This window comes from Acipenser ruthenus, chromosome 4 (assembly GCF_902713425.1).
Source record: "Acipenser ruthenus chromosome 4, fAciRut3.2 maternal haplotype, whole genome shotgun sequence".
NCBI classification, from domain to species: Eukaryota; Metazoa; Chordata; class Actinopteri; order Acipenseriformes; family Acipenseridae; genus Acipenser; species Acipenser ruthenus.
In genome coordinates, this window is record NC_081192.1 from 70205380 (window position 1) to 70227204 (window position 21825).

A 21825-nucleotide genomic window follows, 5' to 3' on the forward strand; every position below is an offset into this window, starting at 1 on the left:
CTTGCAGTCTGGAGAAGGCACCCATCAAACCTGAGACAGCTGGAGCAGTTTGCTCAGGAAGAGTGGGCCAAACTACCTGTTAACAGGTGCAGAAGTCTCATTGAGAGCTACAGAAAACGTTTGATTGCAGTGATTGCCTCTAAAGGTTGTGCAACAAAATATTAGGTTAGCAGTCCCATCATTTGTGTCCATGCCATTTTCATTTGTTTTCTTATTTACAATATTATGTTGAATAAAAAATCAAAAGCAAAGTCTGATTTCTATTAAATATGGAATAAACAATGGTGGATGCCAATTACTTTTGTCAGTTTCAAGTTATTTCAGGGAAAATTGTGCATTCTTCGTTTTTTGTGGAGGGGTACCAACAAATTTGAGCACGTCATTATATATATATATATATATATATATATATATATATATATATATATATATATATATATATATATATATATACATATACATATATATACATATATATACACACACATATATATACACACACACATATATATATATATATATATATATATATATATATATATATATATATATATATATATACACACACACGCATACATACATACATAGCACGAGAAGGCTTCCCGCGTCAGTTCGGATCTGGTTTGTTGTTGCTGTTACACACACTTCTTACATTTTCTACAACGTCCAGAACGATCCTCAACGTCTGCTGCCAGCTTGAAAAAATATGTCTGCATTTACTACAACCAAAGCAGACTATTCATTTTTAAACTGTGTTGCTGAAAAGGGAGTTTTTATGCTTAAGTTGGATGTACAAAGTTCATTTCAACAGAGCTGACTGTGCTGTGCAGCTTTTTTTTTTCACGATTCCTTCATTTGGCCTGGCATGGTTTCAGGCGAGTAAATGTCTTTACTAGTGTCACAAGCTGCAACTATAACATTTTGTTTCATTGATGTTAGTACTGTTTACATTACATTACTGTTCAAGTTTGTACTAGTTTATATTGTGGCCTCTGTAAAAAGGCCCCATCCCTACAGCACTGTTACAAAGAGACAGCAACGCAAGGAGAGAGAGTAGCTTCCACAGCAGCAGGCTTTTAGGGAGCTCAGCCCATTAAACACATTACAGGTTTGTACTCATGGATGTCTTTTTTTCATTACCGGTAAAATTTAGATAAGATTTTACCAGAGCCAAGTCAAATTTGGTTTTCTAGGACATGCTTAAATTTTTTAGTTGACTAATACAAGTTTTTAGAGCATCAGTGTTTTTTTTTTTTTTTTTAAGAGCATCAGCAATAAAAGGTATAAATCAATAGACACACGCATATTTTACAATTTGATCTTACAATATCAAAATATTTTTTGGACCCTCCCTGTCTGACCCCCATCAGATGGTAATTACAAATGTGGCTCTTGTGCTCAATGTAATAGCACATTTAAGTCACACTTCTTTAAACATTTACTTACTGGTAAAGCCATTCCTATAAAAGGAGTAATATCATGTAAAATGACTGGTGTAATCTATATGATATCTTGTCCAGGCGGTAAAGCACACATTGGCAAAACTACGCGTTCTCTTAAATCCAGAACTGATGAACATCATAATACTATTCTATGTCAAAATACAGTTTACCCTGCAGCTGCTCACTTTATTGAGGCACAACATCCTATCTCCTCTCTTCGTTATTTAGGAATTGAAAAGGTTCATTTGCCCAAAGGAGAGGTGATTTGGATAATTTGCTTTCACAAAAATAATTGTTTTGGATTGATTTTTTGAAAACATTAACCCCCCCATGGTATAAATGTGGAATTTGATTTTAAGCTTCTTGTGAAAACTGTATAAAAATCTGTTACTCGATTTAAAATTATTTTCTTTATACTCTGATTGAACAATTGAACTATGTAACTCAATCATGAGACCTTAATTGGCAATTGACTATCTATAAAAAAAATTATATTCATATATATATATATATATATATATATATATATATATATATATATATCTATATATTCATTATATATATATATATATATATATATATATATATATATATATATATATATATATATATATATATATATAATTATACAGATTAGTATTTTTTTGTCCAAGTGATGTGCCTCCTTAATGTTGTATATTTATTTTTATAATATTTATATATTGTCTGTACTTTTGTACAGCAACTACATGGTAATTGATAAGTACTTCTTGTGAAAATTGTATAAATTAGTTTATTTCTCAATTTAAAATTGGTTTTGCCAAACTATTAGAACAATTTAACTATGTAACTCTAAATTGGTAATTGACTTTGTTAATCTACCTTGATAGATCTTCTACTAATTGTTGAATTTTCACGTGAATGCAATGACTTTTCTTCACCTGTAACCGATTACTTGAAAACTTTAAATATAACTGTTTTGTACAAACTTTTACCCTGATGGAGACACACTGGTGTGGAAACGTCGACTTTTCTTTTAATAAATTATTTTGCAACTGAGTGTGCGGTTATCATCCTTTCTTTTTGGCAATTTTGTTTGGCATAATTTACATACTGTACCACGGTTTTCTCATCTGGTTCCTCAAAATACTTCCAAAGGTGGCTTCGCCTCGTTCCTTTGTTTTAGAGATGCCATTTTATTAAATATATAACTAACTCGGGAAAAAAAGGCTTGTCATTAACGTTATTATACCGTGGAGTTGATACCATACCACGCCTATACAGCATGAACACACAGTGCACCAATGAAGTGCCAGATCGTCCAAGAATAAAACCCGCCCCAGTGTCAATCTTTCTGTTGCACCAATTAAAAAAGCTACTTGGAGGCAATTGCCAAACCCCTTCCTTTATAATATCCGCCCTTACTGTGGCACTAGAGCAGTTGGATACGCAACCGACTACTGATGATAAATTACTAAAATTAACACATTAAAAAATATGCGTTTGGTGACATTTGTCATGTGAGCGGTTATACATCTAGCATATTATTCAAAGTTTAACCACTTCTTTAGAGCTTATACGTTTAAACATTTAAAATTCCCATCCCTAGTTCTTTATGACGATGTGATTCCTCAACCACAATACTCCCTCAGTCTCACTATCGTATTTTATCAATCTGTTTGTACCACTGAATCACAGATAAATGAGAAATGATGCAGGGCTCCAGACTGCGACTAAATGGTTGCAAATGCGACAATAAAGTTTTGAGAACTGTTTTTTCAGGGTTAAGCACAAAAACCCTTTAAAAGCATGTGTCAATATTTACGAATGCGTCATGAAGTCGGTGTGTATATTATATATGGTGTATATGTGATATGATTATTTTTTTTTATAAACTGCAGTACAAGGACAGTAACAATTTGATCGAATACAAATGCTTGTAAGCGCAGAGAAGTCCTGTATTAACATCAGCAGATTTTGTTTTTTTCTCAACAGTATGTGTCCTAATTACAGTATTTCTGTGCATTCTGCTTTCATGTAATTGTAACAGCTGTCTGTGTTATATGCTGTCAGATCATGACTTCACTAACATTGAGCATGGGAGCTGCAGCATGCTGTTTCCATATTACAAATGGACAATTAAAGTTGTGGTCACCAGTTCCACACACAACACTTGCAAACTATCTAAAATATAACCATGCTGAGTTAATTGCAGTCATCAGCTGCATAGATTAACCATTCAGCAGAATGAGTCAACAAACGAGTACAGACACAACAAACCTGGTTGTAATGGGGTAGGTCTCGGCTTTACAGCAGCAGTTTTAGATTGCAGTTACTAGTACACCTGGTGGTCCCTGCTGGAAACACTGGTACTTGAGATGAAAAGGTTGAAAACCACTGACTAAACTAAACAAGGTGACTAATTCAGTTCATGCAGCCCTTGGCTAACATGAATGACAGAAATGTATCCCAAAAAAACACATTTTAATTTTCATGTTTAATTCCACTTAAGCACTTGGAGCTATAATCATCCACTAAAATAGTGTGAGCCGCTCTTAATTTAGTTGTTATAGACAAATACGATATCCCTTATGTTAACATCTCAATCAAAAAAACCTTAGTTTCCACAAAATCCACATTTGGCAGCACATTTCTACTGCATACGCTATTTTCAAGATAACTAAAAATCACCTCGGTCAGCTACTAATTCCATCAGTTGTTTTCCCTGAAGTCAACCAGAGCTGCTGATTTAAACTCAGAGAACAATTGTTTTTTTACTGCCGTACTTTACAAAAAAAGAAAAAACTTCAACATCCTTTTTCTGTTTGTTTTGACATTCATATAAGAATTGTTCAACCTCTTGTGTGACTCATTTGACACTGTCGGTGCATTACCTTAAGTTTTCGAGTTCCTGTTTCCTCAGTGGGGATGAAGGAGGAGATGGGATGAACTTATCTCCTTCCTGACCTTTACCACTGCAAAAACATAAAAGGTGGTTTAAAAAATAGGCATCTACCAAAAAAAAAACAAAAAAAAAAAACACTTTATCATTTGTTATAAAATGTATGGAATAATGGTATTTGCTGTGAATCTCACCAAGAGCCAATATAAACCCTCCACCCCTCTTCTGTTAATAATCATGAGTAGATGTAGTCTTACAGATAAACAATACATAAGGCACATTTACATCAAGGGGGTTTAAAAAAAAAAAAAGTGCCTGGATTCTTTACAATTGTTCTGTCAGTGCTGAGCATTTCCAAGAAAGGTCTTTAATTAGGGCCTAGAGCTTGCCTCCAAGTCATTCCAACTGCATCCCTGTTTTCTGTGGAAATCTACATACATGTTTTAATCCTTTACCCTTTTTGATGACTTGAGGGAGCACACACACATTTAAACACCAATTCATAAATATAATTGTAATTCTATATTTTTTTTGCTACTGCAGTTCCTAAATCGGGGGGGGGGGGGGGGGTGAACACAAGGCAGGGCAGTATTCTTATATTACTAGCAACCTCACAATGGTTTTAAGAGCACTTGGGGTTAAGCCAGAACGCTACAGATCCTAGTACAAAGAGTTTAGTGTGTAATGTAACCTGCAGGCTTCGCTGCCCTCACTGCTGCTTTCCACACTGCTAGACTGGCTTGAGTTTTTAGAGCCGTTCTCTGACTTTGCCTCCTGTTGATCTTCAGGCAGCAGGAGCAAGGCGTTCCTCAGGCAGATAGCAGCAAACTCCATGCTAGCAACAGGGATTGCTGCAGACTGACCATCACTGCACAAAACAAAATACATTTCATTAACGATTCCACACAGCCAATCACTACCATTCAAAATGCTCACCTTTTTACCTTTCAGGCTTCAGAAGCATGGTAAGTATGCAATAAATAAAACTAATTTATTTAGTTACCATAATAGGGTGAAAAATATGTATATTTTGGAAATGGCTTTTTGGAAACCTGCATCTTGCTGTGCACAACATTGTTAACAGGGCATGCCTGCCCTCCAGTGGTGACATTTATGAAGTGCACTATAAGGAAGTTGTACCAACAAACAAAACACACAGCTACACAAATATAGTTTTTAAATATGTTGTTGACTTGAGAGTTCTTCACTAGGTTTGAAGGAGTTTTTGGGGGAATCAAAACTCATTTTTACTTGTCTGCCTTCTTTACTGACTTGTTACTGCATGAGTTCTTTCACTGCCATAACCATAGAATTGTATAACTACTGTATTCTTATGTGTCTGTGTTAGCAGAGCCACACATTGTGTTTCACCATTGCAAAAACAAAGCAAATTGTAGCAAACATAACTGAAGCACAAGAAGAAAAAACTGAAGTCTTTCAAGTGAATTAAAAATAAAAACACCTTACAAATAAATACAGTAATTTTACATTTATAAATTGGCTAATACTCACAGTAAGTGGGAGAAGTGGCAGGTCCCCAAGGGCCTTGAGTTATAGGTAAACTCAGCAAGAGCAATACAGAGACGCAAAGATTTGCATTAGTCAGAACAGAACGCGGATATTAATATTAATGTTAGTCTTGGAAAATGAATATCCGCACACATAATGTGATCTGGAGATACTTAAGACAGAAAACAATTAAATGCATATGTTGTAAGCCTGACTTGGATCGCAGAATTTGACAATTTTAATCACCAATACAATCAGCATACTCATTGCTGAGCTTTGCACACAGCACATTTTGGTGGATCGTGGAATGATGTGATATCTGTCGTGGCCGGGGTTCTGTCCCTCCCCACCCTCATATGTATTTTCAAAAAGAGCATTATATTGTATGGTTTTACCTATAATATTTTTTTAATCGGCTGGGAAAAGCTACTTAACAAAAATGAGCTTTGAGCACCAGTACTTGTCATTGTTTTCTTGGGTCTTTGTGAAGTACTAATGATGGTTGTTTTATTAGTCATAGAGAAGGGATATGTGGATGCTTACAAAACAGGCCACAGCAGCCTGCTAATATTGTTCACTTGTACATTTTGTTTAATTCATAGTTTGCACAGAGTATCTGCTACTTACTAACACAGCGACCTCTACTGTACCCTCGCCTACCACACTCACATAAGAACTGTGCTGTCTGAAAAATTCACAGCATTTCCAATGTGAATGCGTATGACTTGGCGGTCCGGTCAAAATGTACTTGCGGTCTGGATTCGGACTGGAGTCCGCCTATTGAATAGCCCTGTTTTATAGAATCCTGCCCATGCAGTGGTGTGAATTCAAATGTTATTTGGGGGAGGGGGAGGAGGGCATGTCTCCAATGTGGGTTAGTTTATGTATGTATTACAATATATGAGACACAAAATGACATACCCACATAAAACACAGTAGGTACAGTACTGTGCAAAAGTTTTAGGCAGGTGTGAAAATATGCTGTAAAGTAAGAATGCTTTCAAAAATAGACATGTTAATAGATTATATTTATCAATTAACTAAATGCAAAGTGAGTGAACAGAAGAAAAATCTAAATCAAATCCGTATTTGGTGTGACCACCCTTTGCCTTCAAAACAGCATCAATTCTTCTAGGTACACTTGCACAAAGTCAGGGATTTTGTAGGCATATAGTCAGGTGTATGATTAAACAATTATACCAAACAGGTGCTAATGATCATCAATTCAATATGTAGGTTGAAACACAATCATTAACTGAAACAGAAACAGCTGTGTAGGAGGAATAAAACTGGGTGAGGAACAGCCAAACTCAGCTAACAAGGTGAGGTTGCTGAAGACAGTTTACTGTCAAAAGTCAAAGTCATACACCATGGCAAGACTGAGCACGAATGAGTGTCTGCAGGCAACAGTGAAGCATGGTGGAGGTTCCTTGCAAGTTTGGGGCTGCATTTCTGCAAATGGAGTTGGGGATTTAGGTCAGAATTAATGGTCTCCTCAATGCTGAAAAGTACAGGCAGATACTTATCCATCATGCAATACCATCAGGGAGGCATCTGATTGGCCCCAAATTTATTCTGCAGCATGACAACGACCCCAAACATACAGCGAAAGTCATTAAGAACTATCTTCAGCGTAAAGAAGAACAAGGAGTCCTGGAAGTGATGGTATGGCCCCCACAGAGCCCTGATCTCAACATCATCGAGTCTGTCTGGGATTATATGAAGAGAGAGAAGCAACTGAGGCTGCCTAAATCCACAGAAGAACTGTGGTTAGTTCTCCAAGATGTTTGGGCCAACCTACCTGCCGAGTTCCTTCAAAAACTGTGTGCAAGTGTACCTAGAAGAATTGATACTGTTTTGAAGGCAAAGGGTGGTCACACCAAATATTGATTTGATGTAGATTTTTCTTCTGTTCACGCACTTTGCATTTTGTTAATTGATAAATACAAACTATTAACATGTCTATTTTTGAAAGCATTCTTACTTTACAGCATTTTTTCACACCTGCCTAAAACTTTTGCACAGTACTGTATACCAAATCTATATTCATATATCTTAGTGAATACACATTTGTGTATGTATATTATATATCCTCCAAGCATGTGCAGTATAATGTTACATGTCAGAAAGATAAATAGGTTATAGTTAAGGCTGTATTTGTGTCATGGTTATCACAGATTTCATATGTAGTTCCCCGTGAAAATTCCTATTTCTAAAAGAATATTGTAAATATACATATTTTTATCACTTAAAAATAAATACAGCAAATGTTTGCCTTATTGACACACTACCAGTTACACTGAATTTATGAACCTGGCAGCTGGTGTAGCTTGCTTCCATTAAATGACTTAACACACTGCATTGAGCAGTGTAATTTTGTTAAAATGTCTTGAACAAAAGAGACACCAGCAGGATAAAAGATCGGAAATATTTCTTCTAAACATCATTCTGTCCTGTACAAGAAGGGAACAATTCATGTGTCTTGTTATTTTTACATCTATTTATGTTTTGATTTTGTATGATAATTCACTGATGGTGAAAATGGAATATCTTTAAAAGTTTGACATAAATGAAATACTATACAATTCAGCATTTACTGTTTTTCAGGGAAGCATTTAAGTATTAATGAACATTTGTTGTATAATAACTACAATTTAAATTTTGAATGTGACACACCATTTTTTTTTGTTGCTTTAAAACCTCAAATTGTGAAATATCTTGAAATACAATTTTTTAGGCCATGAAAAGCCATTTTTTACCGTGAAAAAAATATAGCCCTAGTTATAGTACAGTGCTATTTGCTGGTTTCAAAAAGCATTGCATTTTGTAGGTTGAAAAGTTATGACTAGTGTACTAACTTATCTTCATGTGCAAATGACAGTTTAGGCAAACAGAAAACTGAGTAGAATATGTGAACTTCATCTCATGGTTAGTCATTTTATTATGTGTTAAACTGATTCAGACTGATTCAAAAGTAACCTTAACTTAAGTCAATTATTTTTTTTGGGTATTCTAGTTTATGATGAAAATACTTTTACATGGATATTTCTGTTGGGTTAAAATAAATTGTCAGGAATTACCCTAAACTCACTCGGTATCTGATTGGAACAGCCTGTAGCCCCTTTAACACCAGTAATGGTAGGAAACAAGAGAGAGCCTGCAAATGTACTGGCTACAGATATTAAAGACCATAGCAAAGCACAAAATGGCTTCAACTGCTATTCAACGGGAGTCCTATCAGATTTGTTGTACACTCAGCCTTTATTTTAACACTTTGTAAGAACCATTACAGGTTTTACTAACCGAGTCGTCAAACCTGGAATGCCTCAAACGTCTATGCAATAGAATCTAATTTCCATCACTGTGGATTGCTTTTTCACTTCCTACTGTTTGTTGATTCCACGTGTCTTGACAAACTGTGTACAGATAAGCTGCACACAAAGGTGCTGTGTCCCCAGACGCAAAGTGAAAGATATGTATTATTCATGCTCAAAACAAACTGACCGAGGGAGCATGATTACCTGGTACTGTAATCAGCAACTAGCACCAAGGCTAAGAGCAGCTCAGAAACTGCTCAGATTTTCAAATTCTAGCCAGTAAGTAGTTCAGTGCAGGCTGCTTACACCTTACCACCTCGAATTAACAGCGTATACATATCATAAAGCAAAATGCATCCTTTAAATATAAAGTGCATTATTTTAAGACACACAATACATATACATTACTTGTATACTATGTTCTGTGTTGATTGTGAAGCTAGAATTATCTTGCGATGATATCCTTGACCAACAATTGACTGCACGATTCCCTTTTTGCTTGGAAGGCCTTTGGTCTCTTGCTCTGAAGTCTAAAAAGAAAAAAAGAAAAAAAATTATATATATATATATATATATATATATATATATATATATATATATATATATATATATATGTATATATATATATATATATATATATATGTATATATATATATATATATATATATATATATATATATATATATATATATATATATATATATATATACATAATAAAGACAAAAAGTAAATGAGGTTTAAAGTATTCATCACATAAATAGTTCTAAATTGGGGGTATAATATTTGAGAACCACACAATTTATAGTGCTCAAAATTAAGACAAAATGTTGCAGGTGCAGATCTTTAACAATGAGAAACAGGATGATGTGTCAAACATAATGCCAGAATTTTGACAAGTTCAAAAATCTGGATTGCCTGGTTTCTGTTCTTAACTTGCACCACTAAAATGATAGCATGAGACTAAATATCAAAGCCTTTATGTCCAGAACAAGATCATTCAGGAGTAATGCAAGTGTATACTAAGGGCTTGAATAATTTGCTCTTGGGCAGGGGGGTGTGCCGGGGAGTTAGCACCTCCACCTCCAGCTCCTGATCATGGTTTCAACCTGTATTCAACCTTTACTCACTCCCTTGTTTGCAGCTACGCAGCATTCTGCCAGCCGCAGCCAGAGCCGTGGATTTGAATGGTAAACTTGCACTGCTTCAATCAGGCATTCAAAGGCTGCCAGGGGCCTCCCTATGTGTAGGAGCTGGATTCCACAGTTGTACAGCAGCTCGTAGCGCTTATTAGCTAGAAGGGTGCACATCGGGATGCTGGAAAACTTCTTAGCTTAACAGGGAAAAAAGGAAAATAAGTTAAGAATTAGCTACATAAAAATATGCAAAATGCAGTCTTCATATACCCTTCATTGAGAAAGCTGTTTAAATTCCATAAATGATCATACCTTGCCCAGTGCCACTGGCAGCTAGCTGTGAACATGTGTGATCGTTTTCCTGAAGAGCCTTTTTGAAGTAGAAAATTCCTAGGTTGTGCTTTCCCATAGAAAAATGAATGCAACCAAGATTGTTCCAAAACATACACCGTACACATTCACCTTAAAAAACAACAGAATCAATTCAGTAGATTAATACTTCGCCAGGACAGTATTTTATAAGGCATTCTGAGCAGTCATTCATTAAAGGGGTAATCGGCAACAAATAAAAAGATCAATAAACTTTGCCTGTTGTGCAAAGCCATTCACTATGCAATTTTATAAGCAAATGTATCTGGTACCATACAAGGTTTATAAAATAAAACACATCAGATGTGTTTCTAAATAAAAAAATAATAATAATAAAAAAACATGTTTGCAATGACATGTGTGACCTACATAGTAAAAAGAGGTAAGATTTATGGGATTTTTGCATTAGCTATAATCAAGCTAAATAGCACGCTGTCTGCATGCTTAGAATAGCAGGCAATTTAAAAGTCAAGTTACCAGTTTTCATGACGCCTGGGTGCTCAGCAATGTTAGAGCTGTTCAACAACTTTACTGCTTTCCGATAGTTACCCCTCAAATACTCAAAATTACTTTTTAGGAAAAGGGAGGGAGCAGACTGAAAAAAAGAAAAAAAAACAACCTGTTACATGAAAAAAATCTATCCCTATTTTATATGTTTTTCTACTCGTGGGGGGGCGGGGGGGCGGGGGGACTTTATTAGCATGACCAACAAATCATAGAAACAGATAAAATGATAACGCTTTCCCTTAAGAAGATACACTTAAGGATTAGTTAAGTCCTCCACATTATGGATGAACAGTTTTAATGATATGACAATTTCAGACCTTGTTGATCTTGTCATCGTGGAATGGCTGTTTACATTGGGTCATACACATTTATATATCAGGAATAACCCATAAGGTTAGTCACCAAGGTCTGACTTAAGTCTTCACTTTTTTGTCTATTGTGATTTGGCAGGTAAAAAGAGAATAATTAACATTGTGCAAACATTTATTTTATGTGCCAACCAATCTTCATCACAGCTGGATAAAGTGTTGTTATGATCAATTGTTTTTAAAAATGTAAAGAAATATAACAAATATACAAAACAACCCGATCTTGCACACAATCAATACATAAATAAAACAACTAAAGAAAAAACTATATAAACCATTCATGCCAAAATAAGGTCAACCAGAGCAGCAGAGACAGAAATCCATGCCTCTATCATTGCCGGCCTAAGTGAACAATATCCCTAAACATGCAGAGCTAAGAGCAGGCCAGAGTTGTACCAATCTGGTGATATCCAAAGCTGCAAAATGTACTTTTTAGCAGCTGTTAGGCCAGGAAGTAGAGTTCGACACGGAGTCAAAAAAAGATTAACCAATGAGTCATCAGCAAGTAAAAATAAACAAGGTTCAGCTGCTTACTATAAAACCAGTCAATTGAGATAACACTGAAGCTACATAGCTCCAAAAAGTGGCAATGACGGGACAGTCCCAGAACATATGCATACTGGTGCCAGGTGTAACTGGATAAGTGGTTGTTTATATAAAACTCTAAAGTAGAATACATGGATGTAGATAAGTCTACCTAGGCGGTATTTCCCCATGTCCAGGATATGGGTACCCAGCAGGTGATAATTGGATAGAGGAACTTACATTTCCAGCTGTATTCATGACTGACTTGATTTCCCTTTTGCAGGTCTTCAAAGACTTCATCTGAATATAAGCCCTTACTTTATACTGGAAAACAATATTAACAGAAATTGATTAAGAAAAACAAAATTGCTGCACACAACAAAATATACAACATCACATTCCAACACAGATATGAATTATTTTAACATTTTACAAGTATATCAGGGGGTCAAGATTACTTTTAATACCATTTTACAATCGGACAGAGATGGGCTGAGAAAACTACAGTTTCTGTGGTAGAATCAGAGACCATAGGTTGAATTAAAGTAACTTGCTTTAATGCACAGTGATGAGTTTACTGTTGCCTTAAATCACTTACCTGATGAATTTTGGATTTAGCTGCCTCAAACATAGCAATATATTCTGCCTTCTGATTTGAACCTTCTTTGTTTGCAGTCTGTTCATGTTAGGATAAAGAAAGAAATATTGTGAGGATTATTGTGTGAAAAACAGTATATACAGTATAATGAACATATAGCATCATAATAAACATTCTGCTTATATTTTAACTATTTTAAAATCTTGCGTTTCTTTTTCATATAGACACTGCATTTTGTAGTATGTGATCTTAGCACACACATGGGGCAGTCATGCAGTACCTGATTTAAATACATAAAACAAATGTGTGTCTATAGAGAATACTGAATGATCATTTGTGGTATATGGTTTTTATTCACCGCAGGAGGATGTTCCAGTAAATCAGGAGCCCTGACAGGACCTCCTAAGGCAATTATTTTACCAGGCCGATCTTTACTTTCCTTGTCAAAAGACTATGCTTCGACATAGATTAATATCATCTGTCTTTTTAGATAAAACATTGAGCCTACCATTACTAGTGTTAATGAAGGGGCTACAGGCTGTTCAGGCAAGTCAGATGCAGGCAGATTGGTAAATGGCATTTCTTGACTAAACTCGTTCAAGGAAATCAAAGTCCAAATCAAAACAACAATAGAATTTTGGAATTAATCCAGACATTTTAAAGTTGTTATAAAACACAGAGACACATTAAAAACTAGTCCCGGTAGTCCCACTGAAGTGGAATAATAAATATTTATCCTGCGCTAGATATACTCATGCTTGTGGTATCTATCTATCCATCTATCTCGAGATGGGCTGCGGTTCATAGAGAAAATACGGGTTTATGAAATGGTGCACAACACCGAGATTAAATATTTTCTTGAAATGCATTGCAGCCCATATGTTGTTTTTTTTTATATTACATGGATTTTAAAAATATGTTGTTGTTCAAGATATCTATCCGTACTACTCAGAATAGAACATACCTTTCCGGGTTCATTCTCATTGCTGTGTCTTTTCATAATGCATAAATCGCATTAACAACCGTTCATTCAGAATAGCATTGTAGCAATCTTTAAAAAGACGCCACCTACCGGGTCTATAAAGAAAAGCCAAGACACATACCTCAAGGAAATTTAGCTAAATCCTGAGCCTTACAGTCTAACCAGAGCCTCTAGGGAAGGACCTGCCCCTTCCAAGCAATGTTGCTGATATGAACAGGAAACAGCAACACAAGGTGAGAGTAGGCTTCTACAACAGCGGTATCACTGCTGCCTTTTTTCATTGGCAGAAAATGAAATTTTCCAGGTGTGTGTCAAGCTCTGACACTTCTTTTTGGATTTCTGTGCTCTGATCTCAGATAGATAATATTTTACCTGAGCCATGTCAAATTTGGTTTTCTTGGACATTTTTACATTTTCTTTTTGACTAATGAGTTTTTTGAGCATCGGTGTTGGCTGGGCGTTGAAAACAGGACAACACGCTGAGTTTGTCACCAATATAAAAACAGTGCTATTTTTACCCTTTATATCTCCACCCCACTGTCCGCCATCCGCCAACTTCCCAAGCCAAGCAAACGAAAATTTAAGCATTGTAGTTTCCCTCGTTGTAGCACCAGAGAAATAATCATGGCCAATTAAAACAACAAAGTTATGCAGTTAACCTTTGACTCGCTTTCCTAATTCGTTGTTAACTGAACGTTCATGCCAATGTCATCAACACTCCCGCTCCCAAAGCAAAACAGAAAGTACAAAATGGCGAGTTGACTCTACATACGTTTCGGACAAAAGAACTTTGTAAGCACAGTGAAGTAAACTTGAAAAAGAACAAGTTTACTGCTCTGTTTACTTTTTGAAAAGTTTAAATGATTAATTTCAGGACCTTTTGTGTACATCCAAAATAAAAGTATTGAAAAATTGAAAAAAATCTAAAAGCATGACATTATTTTACTATATTTACAAGCTGCAGTACATTGTATTTATTGCTCTATCACTTTTTGCATCAGTCTTTGACTATGGTCTTTTCTAAACTTGCCAATTGTTAAAAAAAAAAAAATTGCTTATTTAGTATGCTTTGGTTGTGTTAAGTTACAGTGTCAAACTTGGCAACAGTTTGCCTAGAATTGGTGTCTTTTGGCATCAGAAATTACCCGATAGCTTTTCTATCTTTTAACTCCACTATGAATGACAAGTATGTTTTGCTAATTTAACCATTTTATCTGCTCTTAACCTGTTTTGTTGTATCATGTCTGCTGCTTCTGCTTTCGGGTCTCAATGAATGTAGTACTTGCATCTCTCTTGAAAAACAACCTGTACAAATAACTATTTGAATTAAAAGCACCTTTACTTTAACATAGACCTTACTCTGAATTTACTTTATTGTTAATTGCCTTGTTTAATTTTATATTATTTTACTTTAAAAAACAACTGGTTGTATTTATGGAGTATGAAGCCTAGCAGGATCAATATTACTTGTAAAACTTGACATTTAAAATGCAGTTGATGAGGATTGGAGAGAAACCATATTCTAGTTTTCAAACTTAGTTTCCAAAGACAAAAAAGTGAAAAATACAGTACTACAAAGTTTAAGATAACTTTTGAAACAGACCAACCTCGTTTTTGCCATTTTTGTTGTTTCCCTGTATGGTCAATTTCTCCAGGACCGCAATAAGATGCAATGCTTTCTCTGGCTGGAATGTCAGTAGATAAAGGTCCACAAGCAAGAAGCAAACAGCCTGAGCAAACTTCTCTTCTAGGACAAATTCATATTATTAAGACATGCCAAAACTATAGTACAAAAAAATTAAGAATTAACAATGGGGACTGCAGATATCTAAAGAGTAAAACACAGATTATTGATGTTCTTTTTGCAATAATTATTTCACCCATTCAAGTTGCTCTTAAACACAGACTCTATATATATATATATATATGGGTGAAATAATTATCAATTTCCTCTAATTTTTTTTTTTTTTAATTGTAGAACTGGAAAAAATAAATTAAAGAAAACTACTGAAATATTATCCAGGACAACAGTCTTAAATAGGATTGATCCTTGACTGGGTATTTTAGCCAATAGCACAACACATTTTGATGTAATAAGAAAACTGCAACACAAACCAAAAGGTTCCAGAAACTGATACAGCTTCTCTCCTATTGTGATGGCTTCTGTGTACTGACACATGTGGTAGTGTATAATTGCTTGATTGTAGTAAAGAAAGCTGTTTTCAACATCATCCAAACCATCAATTTCCTCTACTGCAGCATGGACCTAAAAAAAAAAACATCTTAAGTTTTTCATAAACACACAAGGATACATTCCACCTGAAATCATCTGGTGTTAAATCACTTACACAAATGTTGTACCGTCAGCTAATCAGCTTCCAGCTCAATGCCCGCTATGACATCAGTGCATCAGCTGTGATTCAAATCAATCCACCTCATTTTTAAATTTTCCCTTTCAAGCTTCGCCAGTGGCCACTGTCAATTTGTCTTTGCACAGCTGCATAGGGTAACACCTAATTTGCTGCATCTGGTCTGAATGAAAATCCCTAGAATATGCTATGACATCTTTCATGTTTCAACAACAATCTCAAACTCTTCTAATTGCTTGCTGTACTAGCCACTCAACTGACTTGCAGGGTTGCCAGAAATTAAAACACATTTGTAACCCAAAGTCAGCCAAATATCAGCCCAAAAGTAGCCCAATATTATGTTGCCTAATAGCTTTAAAAAAAAATACATACATACTATTAAATACTGCATTTTTATCTTAAGGTATTAGAATGATCAGAACTCAGCAGTGCACAAACATGCGCACTGTGTAGCTATGGTTAGAGCATTTGGAACTGCATATGAATGCATGTACAAAAAATGTAAAGAAAATGTCCTTTATCTATGAACTGAAATGTATACGCCTTTAAACTTCCATTAAACTATGTACACCATCTTGAAATGGTTTGCATTTGCTGTTATACGTGTTGCAAGCAGCTTTCAAGGAGACCGACTGCATGTAAATAAGGCTGTTTCTTTGCAGTCCAAATCAAATGCGGAGTATGTTCCAGTTTTAGTCCCTTTCTGTTTGAACTGTCACCTTTAATAAATGACATCTGAGAGAACACTGTCTGTTTAATTCAGGATCAGACTCCCACTTTTTCCTATATACTGTATTTTTGATCAGTATATATCTTCTGTTAACAGGTGTGCATGCATAATGCAATGTGCATCATATCCACAGATATTGATGCTTGTTAGTGTTACAATGTTTAGCAAGTGATGTAAACACTAAGGGTTGTGTATCACATTCATATAGCTTAGTATTTTGCATAAAAATATAGTTAAGACTTTAAAACTATTCAAAATATATCCAAATGTAACACCCACCCAAAGCCATTTTTTCACGTGCAATTAAAATAATACAAGCCCAATTGAGTGTGACTCAACCCAATCTGGCAACACTGCTGACTTGTTTCAATTCACTGACATTGATCACATAACCTAAAAGCAATCATGATTAAATAACGTTTATTTATTTTCTCATTGGTTCTACCATCTGCCCTTCGGCTCAGGATACCTGGCAGTTATCTGTCACAGTAGACCAAAAACCTTTTTGCATCCATTACCTGGGTTTTCATTGCAGCAAGTATCTGCTTTAAGGTGACTGTTGTGGTCTGGCCACTTTTATAAAACTCTGCTATTGCCTTGTTCATAGCAATTTTGTAGTCATCCTTGTTGACCTCCTGTAGGCTTGTTAGATGTTGCAAACAAGTATCATAATTTCCAGACTGTAAAAGCAAAGAAAAGTCAGAGTTTAAAAACATTTGTTCTAAAAACATTATTAGAGCTGTTCAGTAACCTGTATTGTATTTATAATATTGTTATATTATAACTTTATTAATTATTTATTTACTGTTACACAGTAACTTGAACCTGTATGTCTATAATTAAAACACCACCCATATTCCACATCCTTTGTGGTTTAAAGCACAATTTTTCCTCTACTAATCAGGTACCATACTGTCTTAAAGCAAACACCATTGTGAAAGCCTGGGCAAAATGATCACTTGACAGGCTGGAAAGGGTGAAGGAGGAGGGGCTTGTATCTGAGGTGAGTTTTGTACAGATCTTTAAAATAATTACAGAGAAGGCCTTAAATGCATCAGTTGCCAGTTCTTTTTCTTCGTCTGCCACTCCAGAGGTTGAAGTATTGCTCTCATGTTTTCCTTCAGTTCCTTGCTCTGTTGGAATAAAAAAAAAGTGATTTAGTTTCTGTGTCAATATTAAACTTGTGTTATACTAAAATGTTATTATGTTACTGTGGCGGAGTGTCCCGCCCCTTTGTTTATTTATTTATTATGATTTGTTTATTACGGCGAAAGCCGATTTTGTTATTTATATTTTAAAAACCTTGTGAGGATGCGTGGCTGATCAGCTACTGATTATTTAACTAGCTGACAGTCACGCATCCTTACTACACTCGTGCAGACTGTGGCTGAGGGGTAAAAAGATAATTAACAGCTAGTTAACCCCTCGGCCAGAATATAAGAACCAGCAGCTGTCCGTGCAGGAGAGAGAGAGTACAAACGAGTACGGGAGCGGAGAGAGTGAGGAGAGAGAAACTACATTTAAAAAACAACTGCTAAGTATCGTGCTGGTGCTAAAACCAGCACGCGTATTTGTTTGTTTATTTGTTTGGCCAACGTGCCCTTTTGTTTTGTTGTTTGTTTAAATCTTTTGTTTTGTTTTATTATTTAATAAATACGCCGAGCGCAGTAGCGTTCAGCTTCACCCGCCCATCCATTGTTTTGTTTCTGGTACTTCCTGGTCCGTGACGTCACCACACACGCCACTCAACAGCTGCTCGACCACAGTTACATTCTATATAGTTTAAGCAGCAGGCAAAAAGCTTTCTTCACAAATTACATGTATTTCATATGTTAAAACATATTTTTCAAATCGGATGGGGTAATGCACTTTAATACTAAATATTTAGTACAATCTGTCCACAGACAATGAAAATGCAGATTGAATCCCTGATTGATTTTTGTACTATTTAGCCTAAAAATCACACCTGCAGTGCCCTCTACTTATATGAGACAGATCAATGCCAAATACAAAAAAAAATGAATTTAAAATTGGGCATTACATTATCCTCAATGGATCTTTTAGGTTTCAAGATTTATGCACCATTTGGAAGCATGCATAGTCCAAAATTCTGCATAAAATGAAAAACACGTTTCAACTGCTCTAATTTGCTTAGGTGTTGTATGTGTTACGGTAAGAGTCTGAATCAGGTTAATCTTACGTTTTACCAATAAATGTTAACATTTACCAAATAAGGTGGTAAATGTCGGAAAATATGAAGAAATAGATTGCTTTTCAGACATTTACCGGTGTAGGGTCAGAAAGTGGTACATTGTCAGAATAGGGTACGCGTTAGGGATGGGAATTTTAAACGTTTAAAACGTATAAACTCCAAAGAAGTGGTTAAATGTTGAATAATATGCTAGACGTATCGGTCACGTGACAAATTTCACCAAACACATATTTAATGTATTAATTTTAGTAATTTATTTACATACACAGTAGTCTGTCGCGTATCCGACTGCTGTGAAGCCAGAGTAAGGGCGGATATTATAAAAAGGCTTTACTCAAGATGCTATCTCTAAGCACCCTGTAGAGTCCACTGCTCTGGCCACTTCGCTGCTTGCCCTGGAACGACCACAATGAGCGTGCTCCGCCCCTTTATGCTAATCGGGTAAAAGTCGACCTCATATAAAAGTCAAGCCCTCCACTTGGAGGGCGAAATTCCGGTATATATATATTTTTTTCCCATTTGTTATTGAAACAGAAAAATGTATTCCTGAAATCTAAACTGTTGTTAGGGTGCACTTCAGGCGTTAGTTTTCCTAAATATACGTATTTAGATATCCTGACGGCGTTTGAGAGGCAGATTTGCAAAAAAATAATAATAATAATCATTTTAAGCACTTCTACCTAGAACCGCCAGACGCGTCATTTTGACACGAATTACAATACAGTACAATTTTTTTTACTTGTTTTATTTTATGTATTTTAATGGAACTTTGGAGGTGGTGGTTACCTTATTGCTAAATCAATTTATATCATAGAAGAATGACAATTTATATGCAGGAATAAACACAATTAACAAAATAATCATTAATGAAGAAGAATATACATTTTTGCATACAAATGTTCCATTAACAAAAAAAAACATTAATGTCAAACAATATTTATTTCTGCATACATTTTTCATCAACAATATAATCAATGAGTTTACAATAATCCACAATTGAGCAATTCAACATGGGACTGAACAATATTGTGATCCACTCATATAGAACAACCAACATTCTGGTAAATTTGTATAAAACAATTCACAATGGCGTTGAAGGATATTGTACTCCAAATACGTAGTCGTTTGACTAAAAAATAACATTCTGTAAATGCAAATAAAATATTTTAGGACAGAATTACACTTTGGTAATGACACAAAACGCCACAAAGACAGGTAGTCAACATATATATATATATATATATATATATATATATATATACACTTACTCGTGGTTAACACTGTGGCACTTGAGTTACACAGGACTGCTAAAGCCTATTGCGCAAAAGCCAGTAAATCTTAAGATTTGCCAGTATTCGAACCTTACCCTAACATATGCATACGCCACTTGTATTGTGCAGTAATATCTTCTTCGGTGAATTAAAGTAAACTTAAACGTCATTAAATATCTTTCGTCTTTAAAAGTTTGATCCTCAGTCGTCAAATGTATTGATTAAAATCAACGGCTCTTCTCAAGTTATTTAATATGGATGTGGGGTGGGAGGTTACGTTCGTCTCGGCTGAGATACTCCGGGACACGACTTGGAAGTATTCACATTACACACTGAAAATAAAACACACCAAAGCATACCACACACCGGTACATCTGGAACAAATTGTGTTAGAACACTGTGTCGTATGTCCATATGACTAAAAAAAAAATCCAGTGTTATGAAAGTGGCACTTCCTGGCTTCATGCTTCACAACCTAAGTCTTAACGCTACCATTATGAACACCGTTATTCTATTTTGGATTAATGTTTATCCGCGACCTCAATTACGTTAATATTTGAACTTAGTCATGAACTAACTTATGGTAAATGTAATACTTAAAATACTGTAAACATCTTACATATAAATTAAGTCAGCATTTCCGGTTTATATTTTTCGTTTCAAAATAATAAAAAAAAAAGATTGGACGGAACACACACGGACCCATGAAACGCGTCTCTAAATAATAACACACACATACACTGAGACCCATACTGGTAGTATTGTGTGACTTTCTAACATTGCTGAATCACATTGTAACAGTAGTTTTTCTACACGTTTAGTTTAAAAATACAAAAAAAAAAAAAAAAAAAAATACAAAAAAAAAAAGTTACCTGCTGCTACATTGTTGTCCGACATTTCTTCAGATGTTTGTGAAAATGTGTCAAAATATATTGTGGCAGTCTTCTTTCGGGCGATGTCTTGGATGAAACCGTGTTCCAGCAAATATCTACGATATTTATTGACACTTCAGCTGATAGTATGTAGAAATAGGTCTGCTTTTTCCAAAATGTTTTAATCTGGAAAATATTTTCACGAGGAATAAAGCGAGTTATTTACTTCTCTGGTATAACCAAACCAACTCCTCTCAACTTTCCGCCATGAAATTTACCCACAATCAATGGGACACATACATAGGCGCTGGAGTTTTACGTCGCCAAGATTTTTTTTCCTGCGTTGCCTGGTTACAGAGTATTTTAGCACCGCCTGCTGCACTGGAGGAAAACTACAGACAAACACTCGATTCAAATGAATTCAGAATTACCATAAGACGAACGTATTATTATTATTATTATTATTATTATTATTATTATTATTATTATTATTATTATTATTATTATTATTATTATTAACAAAGCACATTTAGTGTTAAAATGACAGCTGCCATTTCTGATTCTGATGTACTTGTCTGCAAAATAAATACTACCGTGTTTTGGACACACTAACATTTTAAATGCACTTTCTTCATAAAGAACTGAAGTCGAGTCGGATTCTGGTCTGCATTTCAAAGGGAGAGCTTTCATCTTGATGCAGTAATGATGGAAACAGGGCATTCATCCAACATGATCCAAAA

At 35.2% G+C, this 21825-nt stretch overlaps 1 protein-coding gene across 2 annotated transcripts in view; it reads right to left on the reverse strand.

The window, feature by feature from the left end:
• cnot10 (CCR4-NOT transcription complex, subunit 10) overlaps positions 1-21383 on the reverse strand; it is a 37314-nt gene extending 15931 nt beyond the window's left edge. Inside the window, exons 1-13 of one of the 2 annotated variants that reach the window (XM_034000174.3) lie at positions 21086-21383; positions 17766-17863; positions 17249-17410; positions 15747-15897; positions 15239-15375; positions 12650-12727; positions 12292-12375; positions 11129-11246; positions 10595-10744; positions 10277-10479; positions 9558-9679; positions 5015-5191; positions 4316-4396 (exon numbers count right to left, since the gene is read on the reverse strand). In XM_034000174.3, coding sequence (XP_033856065.1) covers positions 4316-4396; positions 5015-5191; positions 9558-9679; positions 10277-10479; positions 10595-10744; positions 11129-11246; positions 12292-12375; positions 12650-12727; positions 15239-15375; positions 15747-15897; positions 17249-17410; positions 17766-17863; positions 21086-21110 — 1586 coding nt within the window. In that variant the 5' untranslated portion in view covers positions 21111-21383. Of the gene's footprint in view, positions 1-4315; positions 4397-5014; positions 5192-9557; positions 9680-10276; positions 10480-10594; positions 10745-11128; positions 11247-12291; positions 12376-12649; positions 12728-15238; positions 15379-15746; positions 15898-17248; positions 17411-17765; positions 17864-21085 lie in introns of both variants that reach the window. The other variant, XM_034000172.3, reaches the window with a different exon arrangement.
• Positions 21384-21825: the final 442 nt, after the last annotated feature.